Source organism: Haliaeetus leucocephalus, unplaced genomic scaffold (assembly GCF_000737465.1).
Source record: "Haliaeetus leucocephalus isolate CR32 unplaced genomic scaffold, Haliaeetus_leucocephalus-4.0 Scaffold656, whole genome shotgun sequence".
NCBI lineage: Eukaryota > Metazoa > Chordata > Aves > Accipitriformes > Accipitridae > Haliaeetus > Haliaeetus leucocephalus.
In genome coordinates this window covers 3,633,397-3,645,685 of record NW_010973092.1, presented here as the reverse complement: position 1 = coordinate 3,645,685, position 12,289 = coordinate 3,633,397, and the positions used below count along the sequence as shown (strand labels likewise).

Genomic DNA, 12,289 nt, shown 5'->3' with positions numbered 1-12,289 from the left:
GCCCCCCGGGGGGCGGGGGCGCGCTCTCGTATCCTACCGGCAGCGGCCCGCGGCTGGGCCTGGCCCGGGGGCTCCGCGGCCTGCTCTGAGGGGAGGTGCGGCCTCCCTCCCGCTTCTCTTCGCTCGCCCGTGGGGCTGGAGGCACCGGCCCGTGAGCCTGTCACGGGTGTGCGGCAGTTCCTTCGTTGCCCGGGCTCTGCCTCGCCTGAGGGGGGGTCCGTGGTGTGGAGGAGCGCGTCGTGAGTATCGCCCCGTAACCTACAGGTGCTCTGCAGCCTTCTTGGGCAGCTGTCTGTCACGCTGTACCCATCTGTCAAGATTTATTCCAAGTATTGTGGTTTCTTCAGAAATCAAGACTTCTAACGTATTTTTTAGATATACATAAAAGTAAGTAACCTGCTGGAGTAGGCCCTACGTGGAGAGTGGGCTCTGACAACTGGTTTTTGCGAGCCAGGCTGCCGCTGAACCGCCGCATTGGGCGCCTTTAGGAGCGAGCATGCATGTTGCAGTGCCATCCTCACAGATAAACTGTTTGCTGTTTTGGGTGGGCTTAAGGTCTTCGTGACATTCAGACGGGCTGTCTCAGAGTAAAAGGTGCGATATAGCTAAATTTAAGTCATCTGCCAGGCAATATGTAATCTTTGTGGTTTCCGACCCAATTAGTAATGGACCAGTATGATGATTGCTCTTTCCAAAATCTCAAAGATGACTTGCTATCAAAAAAACTTGTTAAAATACCGAAAGAAAATCTATGCTGTTACCTCATTTTCAAACTCTGTCCTTTTCCTCAACTTTTAAAATACTACATCAATGTGCAGTTTCATATCATAGAATAAGCCATGCTGTAGAAGGCAGGTATCAGTTTATTCACTGAGTTTCTTAGGGATTTTTATTTTTGTGGTCCGTGGTAACATATTATGATGTTAAAATGATCATATGTGAAACCATAACTTTAAGTGATCATGTTTAGACCCTACTTGAAAGACTGCAAATACACCCTTAAGAATAGACTTGAAGCTTTTGCGTGCAAGTTGTGTTTGTAGACTTAACTGTGGCTGGGGTGCAGGGCTGCTGCAGGTAGGTTGGACAGAGGTTTCTCTCCTAGCTCTTGTGACAGTACCCACCCAGACACAGCACAGTGCGTTTCCAGTTACTGCAAGAGCTGTTCAGCTTGGGTGTCACTGGTTTCTGTTTACTAATTATTCCATAAAGGGATTTAAAACTGTCTTTAAAAGCCTGATATCTTCTCTTATATAAAGTTTCACAGACTTTAGAAGCACTATTCTAACTGGTTCAGAAATGAAATGATGAATTTTTAGCTAGAAAAATGCCAGTTGAGAGTAGGGGAAAAAATTTCCTGTTTCTCAGAATATAAAAGAAATAAGCGTGAGTGAGTTTGCTTGCCAGTCCTTGCTGCCAGCGACGTTCCCTTCAGGAGGCTGGCTCAAGTTGTTGCCAAAGCCACTGGGTGGGAATTCCGCATCCCTGTGGTCAGAAGTGTTGTTCAGTAAGCAAACCCGTCTCCTTGGTCTATAGAGTGGCTTACAGGGCTCCACGGGAGTTACCAAATGATACTTTGCTGATGAAATAATGTCACCCAGGGTTGTTGGAGACATTTTGAAGTGATAGCCATCTGTTGTTGATGTGATGCTAGAAAATTAATTTTCCTATTTTTGTTAAGGAAGCACAAGTAAGTTGGTGATGTCTGTAAAAGTACTTGGTATCAGAAGATTGTCTTGTGTCCAGTACAATTTTTCATTATAAGCTTATGCCTGCTCGCAACTGATTATTTTCAAGGATTCCCTTGAAATAACCTTAAAATAGTATTTTTGTCTTCATCATGGCTTGTGAACAGTGATTGCCAGAGTTTTTGTTGTCCTACTTTTATGGTATTTTTAACATGAGCCTGAGAGTTTGCGTTCACGTGTATTGAACAGCCTCAGTTCTTCTCTTAGTTCAGCGTAGCTCTGTGACTTGGACATGTTAGCAGCGTAACAGCTCTTGATACCAATGCAGAGCCACTATGGCTTTATAATGCTCTGATTTGACACTGTTGTGAATTATGTAGTTACTTTTCCTGTGTGATAAGAGTAGATTTAATATCTCTATTCAAATATTACCAGTGTGCCTTTACAATTAGCTGTCCATTTTTTTCCCCATTTAAGAAGTATTTTCCTTTAAGCGCTGCCAGCTGATACGGAGGCTGTTCTGGGTGTATTTGGATTTGTGGTGATGGAAATTTAACCTATATTAATGCCACTAAAGCTGTATTTGCAGGTAATCCTGTTCTCACTTTAATAATTTGAATCTTGCCCCTTAAAGTCTTTTCTGTGATGCATGAAGATTTTGTTTGTTTGTTTTATCCATAAGTTTAATAGGTGGAAAAAGTTAGTACAACTAAACACTGTGAAGTTATTCTCACATCAGTAACCTGAGCACTTCTCTTACATCAGGCCGTTTGCCCTGATTTGCAGGTTATTTGAGTCGATCGTTTTTCTAAGCCCCATAGAGGCTTTTCTCGATCGGTATTTTGCTCAAGCAATAAATAAATCTGCTGACGTGTATGCTCTGTCGTGTTTGCTTATTCTTGACCTTTGCTTTTTAGCAATGCAAGGGACAGTTTAAGTCGTGATGTTGTGTAACTGGGTGTTTATGCATTGACAATCGTATTTGACTTGTATTCTTAAAATTTGTGCCTGTTGCAGCTGATCAGTTATTCAGAGTGACGTAGGACATAGGTAAGGGTTTCGGGGTTAGTTGTTGAGAAACCAAGACTCCTAGTGCTTCATCATCTGACCAGATTTTGTTCCAGTGCAAGCAAACCTAATTAAAATATTCTTTCCTCCTCTTTCCATATTATCTTTCTACGATAGACCTGTTGTTGCGTAGCAGAGAAACTCTGTTCATTGTCACGAGTGTAACTGCAGTGACAGATGCCTGGATTTTGATCTGGTTCTGACCTGTGTTTTGACTACTGTGTGATGTGCTCCAGGGTCAAAGCTGCCGTAGAAGTCCTCTTGTGATGCCTCAAGGCACCGCCGCAATGTCAAAATGAGTGCGGCAAGACAGTCTGCAGCGACTTAGCACTGCGGTCCAGTTTCCCAAGGATAGTTGAACTCCGTCCCCTGATGTTAGCAGGGGTTATGCACTCCAGTAGGAATTAGCTGGCTAAATGCTTATAAGGATGTTGCCCTTTAGTCTTTCAAGAGGTTTTCACACTAGATACTAATTCACTGTGTCAAACTGGTGCTCAGTGTGATTATCCTCACTTTAGATAATGAGGAAATTAGGATGAAAGCTAAGAAATTAATTGCTCATGCCTGCACATTGAACCTAGGGATGGCTTTATTCTTGCACCCCAAAGCATCACTTTGGCAGCAGCGGTGGTTCCTCCTCTGTGCTACCTGTCCTCCTGCGCACTCAAGGTGTGCCAGAGCTCCCCCGACACCTCTGCCGTGGCCGCTTGTTCAGAAGACAGCCCTGTCTTCAGTGGCGGAGAGTTTTTTTCTGGGGCAAGAACAACTGAATTTCTCAGTCTCTGCAGTCCATCCTGGCCTCTTACTTTTTTCCCAGGGGTTTATAACCGTACCACAAAGAAGGGGTATTTGTGGAATGAGTAGCAGAGCTTCATCCTGGTAGCAAGGGGTCCCCTGCCTGTGATGGTCGGCTGAAGTTGGCTGACGGTTGTATGGCACAACTAGACTGCTGGTTATAGTCACCCTGGCTGCTCTTAGCTCAACTTTTTGTTCTTGAATCTAAGCTGAAGGAATTTGGTGGGAAGCATGGCGTTCTAGAGTCCTTTTTTAAACGTAAGTTTTGCATTTAAGGTTTAAATTGTGGCAGCCTGTGCAGGACAGTACAGGAGGTCATGGTCCCTGAATGGCAATGCCAGTGCTTTGTGCTAGGTAGTTTTTACCCATTACAAACCAAACAAACAGGTTCTGTGCAGACAATAGGGATTTACTTGGTATCAAACTTCTCTGGATTCAACTTCACAAAACTTCATCTCTTATCGCCTCTGCTTCAAACCCCAGCAGCTCCCAAGTTCAGCTGGGGCACTGAAATCCTTCTATTGTCCTCTCAGAAGTGCCACTTTTACCTGGTTGAAAAGTTTATGTGAAGATCCCATTTGAAATCTTCAGTGGAACATCACACACCTCCACCAAACCATACTTAAGATAAATTTATTTTTACTTCTTGCAAAGACTTCTGTCCACGTAGTGTTTTCCAAGAGGAGGAAAAGGTCTTTGCTGCTAGCTCACAAGGTCTGGATTCTGTTTTCCATTTCTACACTCTTTTTTTAATGCATTGTGGGGTCACTTAATTGGTCCATGGTACAGTTTACCAAAACTAAATTGTTGTTTATTTTTCACCCAGGACTTTGAATTACTTCTGTTACCTATAAATATCTTACAATGTTTAATGTGCTGTTCTGACAGATCTTAAATGCATTGTATTTTCTGTTTGTTTCAGACTGTAAGATTCAGATATGTCCTTCATATTTGATTGGATTTACAGTGGTTTCAGTAGCGTATTACAGTTTTTAGGTAAGTTTTTATTGCTTGGCGTTTTTCCTTTCTGCTATTCTTGTATAAAATGTCTGTTCACCTCTGTTATCTTCAAACATAGCCGCTGGTTAAATAATAATATTTGTTTTGGTGCATATTCAGTAACACTCAGACAAAAGTTTCACTTATCAATATTGAGTATTTCCAGAGTGTGCTGTCCAATGAATCTTGGGTTAATCATTTAACCTCTTGGAAAAAAATTACATATTCTTTCATAAACACAATAGGTTTGATTTTTCTAATCATACTACATTTAAGCTGGTGTAATTCAGTTGACTTTTATGGGGTTTCTCCTGATTTTTTCTCTGCTGTAAAGAACTGAACTCAGTTATTTTAGCTCAGTTCTTTTGCACATGAGGATATCACTTGAGAATCCAAATATGAGGGACTGTCTACAAAAAATTAGTGCCAGATATTGAAGCCCTTGCTCATGTTCAGCAGTGTGTTATTCTGTGACTGATGTCATTGAAATCAGTGTGAAACTTCACTGGCATCTGCTGAAGAGCCTCAGGAAAATATTCTGTGGCCGAAAGAGTCTGCAATCCATTCAATCCAAGGTAAAATATTAGCTTGTGCAAAACAGGAGGGGGGGAAGAAAAAAACAAACAACGAGGAAAAGGAATGTTAGGATACTAAAAAAAGGACCAGAAGTTGCAGCTCATGTAGTTTAAAGGCACAATTTACAAGTTCGAAGGATTTTATTGAAGTGAATAAAAAGCATTTGAGATGAAGGAATCATGGCAAGCTGTGCCACCTGCCTTTTATCAGTTGAAAGTTTAAACTTTTTCGCTGAATGTTAGACCCTTGGCCTACTATCGAAATGTTAGCCAGTGAAATTTTAACTAAGTTGACTCATCTTTCTTATCTCCTCTTACTTAGCCGAGCAGTGATTACTGCATGCTAGCCTGCTTTCCCATTCCTGTGCATGCAAAGTCTAATTCTGGTGAAAGATACTGGAGCTTGAAGTAGAAAGGAGAATTACTGTCAATATGTCCCTCTTACTCTAGAGGAAACACTTTTTCTTTTCATTCTCATTTACTTTTACAGTTGAAGAAGGTTGATTATAACATTTGGGAAACTCCCTGCAGTTCCCGGTGCTGTCCTGTCAGCAGGCTGACAAGATCACTTTACGAAGTACATCTTTGCACACGTATACTTTTAGAATGCACAAAGAATCTTTTTATATAGATACAAATAAACTCTGGTCTTGGTGTAGCTAATAGCTGAAGTATTGCTGCTTGTTCGTCTTGCGTTTCTATGAAAGACAGTTGGGAAGCATGAAATCTTTCAGAGGGAGCAGCAGCACTTGGTTTGGGAGCAAAGACTCCTGGATGTCCAGGCTGAGAGTGGCAGAAATATTGTTTTACTATGGTTTAGCAGAATTTTGTTTAACTCGTAAGGTAAGTGTGAACTGGAGTTTCTTCTGTGATATATGTTGATATATCAAAATGTTTGCCCACTCCTTTCTCTGTAAACATTAATACTTTCTCCTCCAGTCTGTAGTTTAATAGGTAATATGTATTTGGGCGTGTGAGAAGGTGAGTTTGGGAAGTAAGAGTCGTTGTATTTGAAAGAACTGTGAAGACACTCTAAGCGTATTTCCTGTAGTAATAAAGATCATTAATGAAAGAAGCTGAGGAATATGAAAGAATATTCATTCCTGCAAGTTACAAAACATGTCCTGCTGGAATGTGACCCCAGAGATTAGCTTAAAGGCAGAGGGAGAGGTGAGCAAACAGCAGCAGTGTAAAGGTTGGCCAGGCAGAGGCACCTATGCCCCTGTAATGCTGCGGCATCAATGGGGCTGTCCGAGCAGCCACCTGTGTGACACTGTCGCTTAAAATCCCACCAAATAAAACATGTATGAGAATAACACATTAGGTAAGAAGAAAAAAAATAAGGGCTCCAGAAACTGATGTTACTGGCTCGCTCACACAGGGAGACCCAGGCTGGCTGTTAATGCATCCTTTAGACGGCTACCAGCCTCTTGCCTGCGGCCCCGAGGCACAGTGCAGGGTGTTGGTGGGTAGTTTGCAGTGTAGGTTGTGCTTGCAGAAGGTGCAGTTAAGTATAGGGACTGCAGCGATGGAATGCTTGAGCTTTAACAGTAAAATCTGATAGTGTACTTCACAAAATGTTTCTGTATTGTCGCAGTGGTGGCAAAATAAAATTTTCTTCAGCATATTGCAAAGTACTGTAATATTATGACATTGTATAGTAAAAGATCCTGATGATGTAAAAACCTCGCATATTGCAATATTTGGCTGTGTTTTGCAATTCTTTTTACACAAAGAAGAGAGAATTCTGTTAGGAACATAGCTCAGTTTTGCTTTTGAAGAAATGTAATTTCAGCATATATGTGTATGTATTTCTTCACCCTCTGTTGTAAGTGTTCTGCCCTGTTCAGCACTAGGGAAGGCTGTGGAGTCAGTAGTGGTTCCTAAGGAAATGTGCAGTGTGTCTTATCCAGCTACAGGTCTTCAAAGAGGGAATAAGGGAAGATTTTCTGCTTAAAAAAGGCAAAGTTAAGAGACTCTTACTTCAGTAGTTTTTTCAGTACAGAATGTGATTTTTTTTGTTGTTGTTGTTTAATTTGTCTTAAAAATGTTTTACTTTGAGTGTCGATCAGTTTGAAGCCGTGAAAAATAATCCTGGCATAGGATGTAGTGTTGGCAAGTTAAAAGAGAATTGCCCTTTGATAATCTCAAACTTCAGAAAATATGGTGTTCACGTTTTAAACATCCTTCCTCTCCTTCACAGCAACTGTTGCATTTATTGGGGTTACAAGTAGAGGGGAAAAAAAAAAAAGGGGGAAAGGCATTTTTATAAAGATGACAATCAGTGAAAATAAAATTTCTTATTCCTGTTATGAAAGCATTATCACATGACAGCAAATATGTCAGAATTGCCCTGATGATGCCATTCAGGATTTAGCAATTTAGCTGGGCTTATGGGTGAGTGTTACTTTTTGTCAAAATAATATATGAATCAACATAAAAGTCTTCATACGTATACTAATTATGACTATTGACATTGAAACCGATTTCTCTGTAATATACTGATTGAGGTCTGAACTTTCTTTTTGCCTTGAACAAACTTTTTGTCATAATTGGAGGTAGCTGAACAGAACGCCCTCTGTTCAGGTCCAAGATGGTCCATATTTTAGAGCCTGCTGTTAGCACTGTACGCGCATGCCCCCCTCTCCACCACCTGTGAGCAAAACTGTCCCTTTGCTGGGGCAGAGTAAGCTACACGGGCGAAATTTAGTCTTGTTCTGCTGTGGTTTTCTTAAGACAACGTAAATGCGTTTATGTGAGTGACACGTTGCATCAGTTGTGAGCCTCTGCCCCTCCTGTAAGCTGCACGTGGTACACGTAGTGCAGCAGGCACATGAGCAAGTGTGAATGTAGTTTGTACGAGTAGGACAACGCGGGTAAAGGGCATAGATAAAGTGCGCGGTGGAGCTTGGCTGTTCTGTATTTTGTACCATGACTGAACACTTTGTTCCTGGGAGCAAAATCATCTCTAGAGCTAGAAAGTAACTCCCACCAATTTAACTGATTATTCAGTAGGTCCTTCTTTGTTCCAGGACTGTACAAGAAATCGGGCAAACTAGTGTTTCTTGGACTGGACAATGCTGGAAAAACTACACTGCTGCACATGCTCAAAGATGACAGACTGGGACAACATGTCCCCACGTTACACCCCAGTAAGTTAATATTGCTGATTCCATAGCTAGAAAGTATTTAAAGTGTTGCAGGAAAAGCAGGATCTGATTATACATCGTAAGACCAACAGCATAACTGGGGAGAAACAAAGGAATTTCTGGGACTATGATCTGTAGATAGTTCAAGTAATATTCAAAAAAATGTGCGTAGGATAGTTCAATGTGGTATATATAAAATTAAGAGGTGAGCAACAAGCAGAATGGTGGACCTGAGAGTCTAGATTACAGAAGCTGAGGGAAATTGGAGCTTGCAGTGTTTGGGAGCAGCTTCTCTGTGTAGCTGGAAAATTAGCATTTATGTACACTGTTTTGATATTTTTTTTTTGGCTCAGAGGTTGCTGTGTAATTGTTATCCTGGTAGCCTTGCAGGAGAAAAAATTCAACACAGGTTAAAAATGTGGATTGGTGAAGTCCAGTAAGGAGGTGAGAAATTGGGAAAGGGTGTGAAGAGGAGAAACCTTGAACAGTATTGTACATGTAATGCCATCTTTGTGGCAAACCGGATGCCAGAGCCAACTGTTGTTTGTGTAATGCGTAGGCATAAATAATGTACAAATATTCTCTGCTATTTGTTTAGCACTGTAGGTATTTTACATGTGTTTTAATGGTTAATAACATTTGGTTGTTAAACAAATGTGTCATTGATTTTGAGAGAAAATGTATTACTCTGATTTGCTTCTTGAATATAAAATACTGAAAAGAACCAAGAGAGGAGGTAAAATCTACATGCTAGAAGGTTAGACTGTTCCAATGCACTGCATAATCTTCACAGAGAACATAATTCTGTGTATTTCTAGCTTCAGAAGAGCTGACAATTGCTGGCATGACTTTCACTACCTTCGATCTGGGTGGACATGCTCAAGGTAAGAGAATACATTGACTCACTTAACCTCACTGAATTGAGTTAGAGTTGTCTACAGTCCGTTTGTTTCCAATCAGAAATACTACCATACTGCAGAGGTTGACTTCCCACACTCTCTTTGACAGCATAAAAAACATACGTTGCTCTTTTGTCCATCTCCGCCACTTACCACAAATCCCAAATACAATTTGGCAAGAGCTGCAGTAGAGCAGAAGTTTTTGACTGATAACTGTATTTTGAAGAGGATTCTGTGCTTTGAATTGCTTACATTTACCTTTAAGCTTTATGCTTCAAACTTGCCTTTGTTGACATAATTCTTGGGGAAGCATAAAAAGTTTTGGTACATCAGTGTATGTGTGGGATAGAGTGATGATAACAGTAAAGGGGAATGATACTTTTGCGCCATTATTTCAAACTTTGTAAAACATGAAATTCCATCTTGAAGATTGGCAACATAAGCTAAGTCTTCAAAAAAAAAAAACCTGTTGCTGCTTAATTACTGATGTGCTTCACTCTGAATTTTGGGATAATTCCCTTTTGTTTTTAATTCACATCTTCCCCGTAGCTCGCAGAGTGTGGAAAAACTATCTGCCTGCGATTAATGGCATTGTGTTCTTGGTGGACTGTGCAGATCATGAAAGATTGCTTGAATCAAAAGAAGAACTTGATGTAAGTTTAAATAAGTTTTTGAAAGTTTTAACTTCTAAGAAATAAGCTCGAATTCCCAGTATCCAACAGAGCCCTGCTACCACCTGGACATGAGTAATAGCAATTTGGCCTTCTATATTCTAAATTAATCTCACCTCCTTTCTCTTTTCCTTTGCAGTCACTAATGACAGATGAAACTATTGCTAATGTGCCTATCCTAATTCTTGGTAACAAGATTGACAGACCTGAAGCCATTAGTGAAGAGAGGTTACGAGAGATGTTTGGTCTGTATGGCCAGACAACAGGAAAGGTAATGCTCTCCCCCCCCCCCCCTTTTTTTTTTTTTTTTTGTTTTTTTTTTTTGTGGTTTTGTTGGTTTGGTTTTTTGTTAAGGAGTTTGTTTGCCTTATACTTGTGTGTTGACTCTGGTTCATTCCAGCTACACAAAAGAAATGGTTTTTAATATATAAAGTACTTGGTACATAGTAACCATATATGGAATGAATTCTGGAGTCTTTTTTTGTGTACTAGATGCATCTCTACTATTCAATGCCACATTTTTTCAGAGAAAACTTTATTAGAATAACTTTTAATACTTCAACTCTCCTATGCAGTTTTTTTGAACGATGATTAAGTTTTCAGAGGCTATAGTTCTAGTGAGAACTGTAAGAGAAAACTAATAGTCTTTAAGTGACTTTTCTCATTTAAAGTGTAGACTTAGTACTTCGTTACTTAACACGTTCACCTAAAGCTTAGAAACAGATTTACACTATTGTAGAAGTCTGAGTTTGTAGGTCGTGAGAGGAAAAGAAGTTTCTACCGGCATCCGTAACAGCAAAGCAGATTTCTATTATGGATCTTTGTGATACTTCAACTCTTCTTAAAGTAAATACAGTGTACTACTTGGAGGAGGCATTTGGATACAGGGCACTAGAAATAAGTTGCTCTGTTGTCCTTTGCCCTTGGAAAGACACCTCTCTGCAGCTGAGAAAGCCATTCCAGTGTGGCTTCCATCCCAGCTCCTATTAGATGACCAGCAGTGTGGCCCTGCTGAGGAAGGCACCTGGTCTTGTAATTCCTCTTTGCTTATTCACTCTTAGATGCTTCCCTTAAAGTTTAGTGCCAGTCAGAGTTTAGGTTGAGTGGGAACAGATATTTATCTTTTAGTTTTCTGCGTGAAAGAGAATTGCACAGGTTAGTTTTAGAATAGATGTAATGGGCTATAAACAGTTACTACTGACTTTTATTAATTTTGTGTGTGTGTGTCTTGGCCTGGTTTTTACAACACTGCATGTAGTCTATGAAGTATGAATACCATTGTGAATCTGCAGTTGAGGAACAGCTTTATCGCACTGTGCTGATCTTGGCAAGCAAGCAACTTGCACTCTTGCTATGGTCAGTCCTACAATTGGTAGCAAATGCTCTTTTTATCTGGTTGGAAAGCTATTAGAAACAGAGCAGGGAACTGTGACTGAAAACCAAGTATAAGCTCTCAAATTCTCTATGCATGTGCTTGCTGTTGCATTCTGGTTTCATGTACTTCACTCTCTCCAAATGTCGATGCGCATGAAAATATGCTTCGTGTACTTCTCAAGTGATCCTAATCTTAGTAACATGTACACGTTTTAGAATAATTTATTTTCTAAAATTGAAGTATCCAACACAAGTTAAATAATGGCTTTCCATAGAAACAAATGTCAATGTTAAGTAGCCGTCTTTTTATAACAATACCGTAATTTGGAATACTTCTGTGTCTCTGCAGGGCAGTATACCATTGAAAGAATTGAACGCAAGGCCACTAGAAGTGTTTATGTGCAGCGTGCTAAAGAGACAAGGCTATGGAGAAGGCTTCCGCTGGATGGCACAGTACATTGATTAATGCCAAAATCACATCAGTACATTCTGTCCCATGTCTGAATATTAAGTCTGCTCCTTATTTGATCACTCAGTGTACGTAACTTGAATTCATTTGACTGTTTAGTTATAAAAATACACATTTTTAGCTAATTATACCATGTATGCTAAATTGTCAGTGTGAGGGTTGAAAAATTATTTCAAGCAAGTTTGTAAGTTTAAGTACCACAACCTGTGAGCTTTCTAATCCCATGAAACATTCTTTTGCAGCATTTAATTTAATGAGTCTCTGGCACTGCTTTTGGTCAGAGCAACTTTCCAGTACAGTATGTTTGAATGCACTTTTTAACAGCTAAAAACTACGAACATGTGAAAAATATTTAATGCTTATGTTGAATTTTTTTATGTACTTTTTTGAAACTGGTTTTATAACTTTAGAGTATATAACCATCTTTCAAGGAATAATAAATAATTAGCTGATGGATAATTGCATGATGCCTTACGGTTTTCAATAATATACTTTCTTATGCAACGTCATGCAATAAATTTAAATCCAGTTTTTGGCAACTTTAATGGAAAATGTTTCATTTTAATGTGTCTTAACTAGTGAGGCTGCCTGATGATCTGAAT

At 40.0% G+C, this 12,289-nt stretch overlaps 1 protein-coding gene across 7 annotated transcripts in view; it reads left to right on the top strand.

Annotated features, from left to right (window-relative positions):
* The window catches only part of SAR1B (secretion associated, Ras related GTPase 1B), a 28,335-nt gene that overhangs the window by 604 nt on the left and 15,442 nt on the right, over nt 1–12,289 (top strand). For 3 of the 7 annotated variants that reach the window (XR_775112.1, XM_010578856.1, XM_010578855.1), the window contains exons 2-6: nt 4,474–4,547; nt 8,158–8,277; nt 9,093–9,158; nt 9,723–9,826; nt 9,984–10,115. Coding sequence is in view for 4 of the 7 variants with exons in the window: in XM_010578856.1 (XP_010577158.1) it covers nt 4,490–4,547; nt 8,158–8,277; nt 9,093–9,158; nt 9,723–9,826; nt 9,984–10,115 (480 nt within the window). In the remaining 3 variants the exon portion in view is untranslated. Of the gene's footprint in view, nt 1–4,473; nt 4,548–8,157; nt 8,278–9,092; nt 9,159–9,722; nt 9,827–9,983; nt 10,116–11,567; nt 12,233–12,289 lie in introns of those variants that run through there. The other 4 variants (XR_775113.1, XR_775114.1, XM_010578858.1 and 1 more) reach the window with 2 other exon arrangements.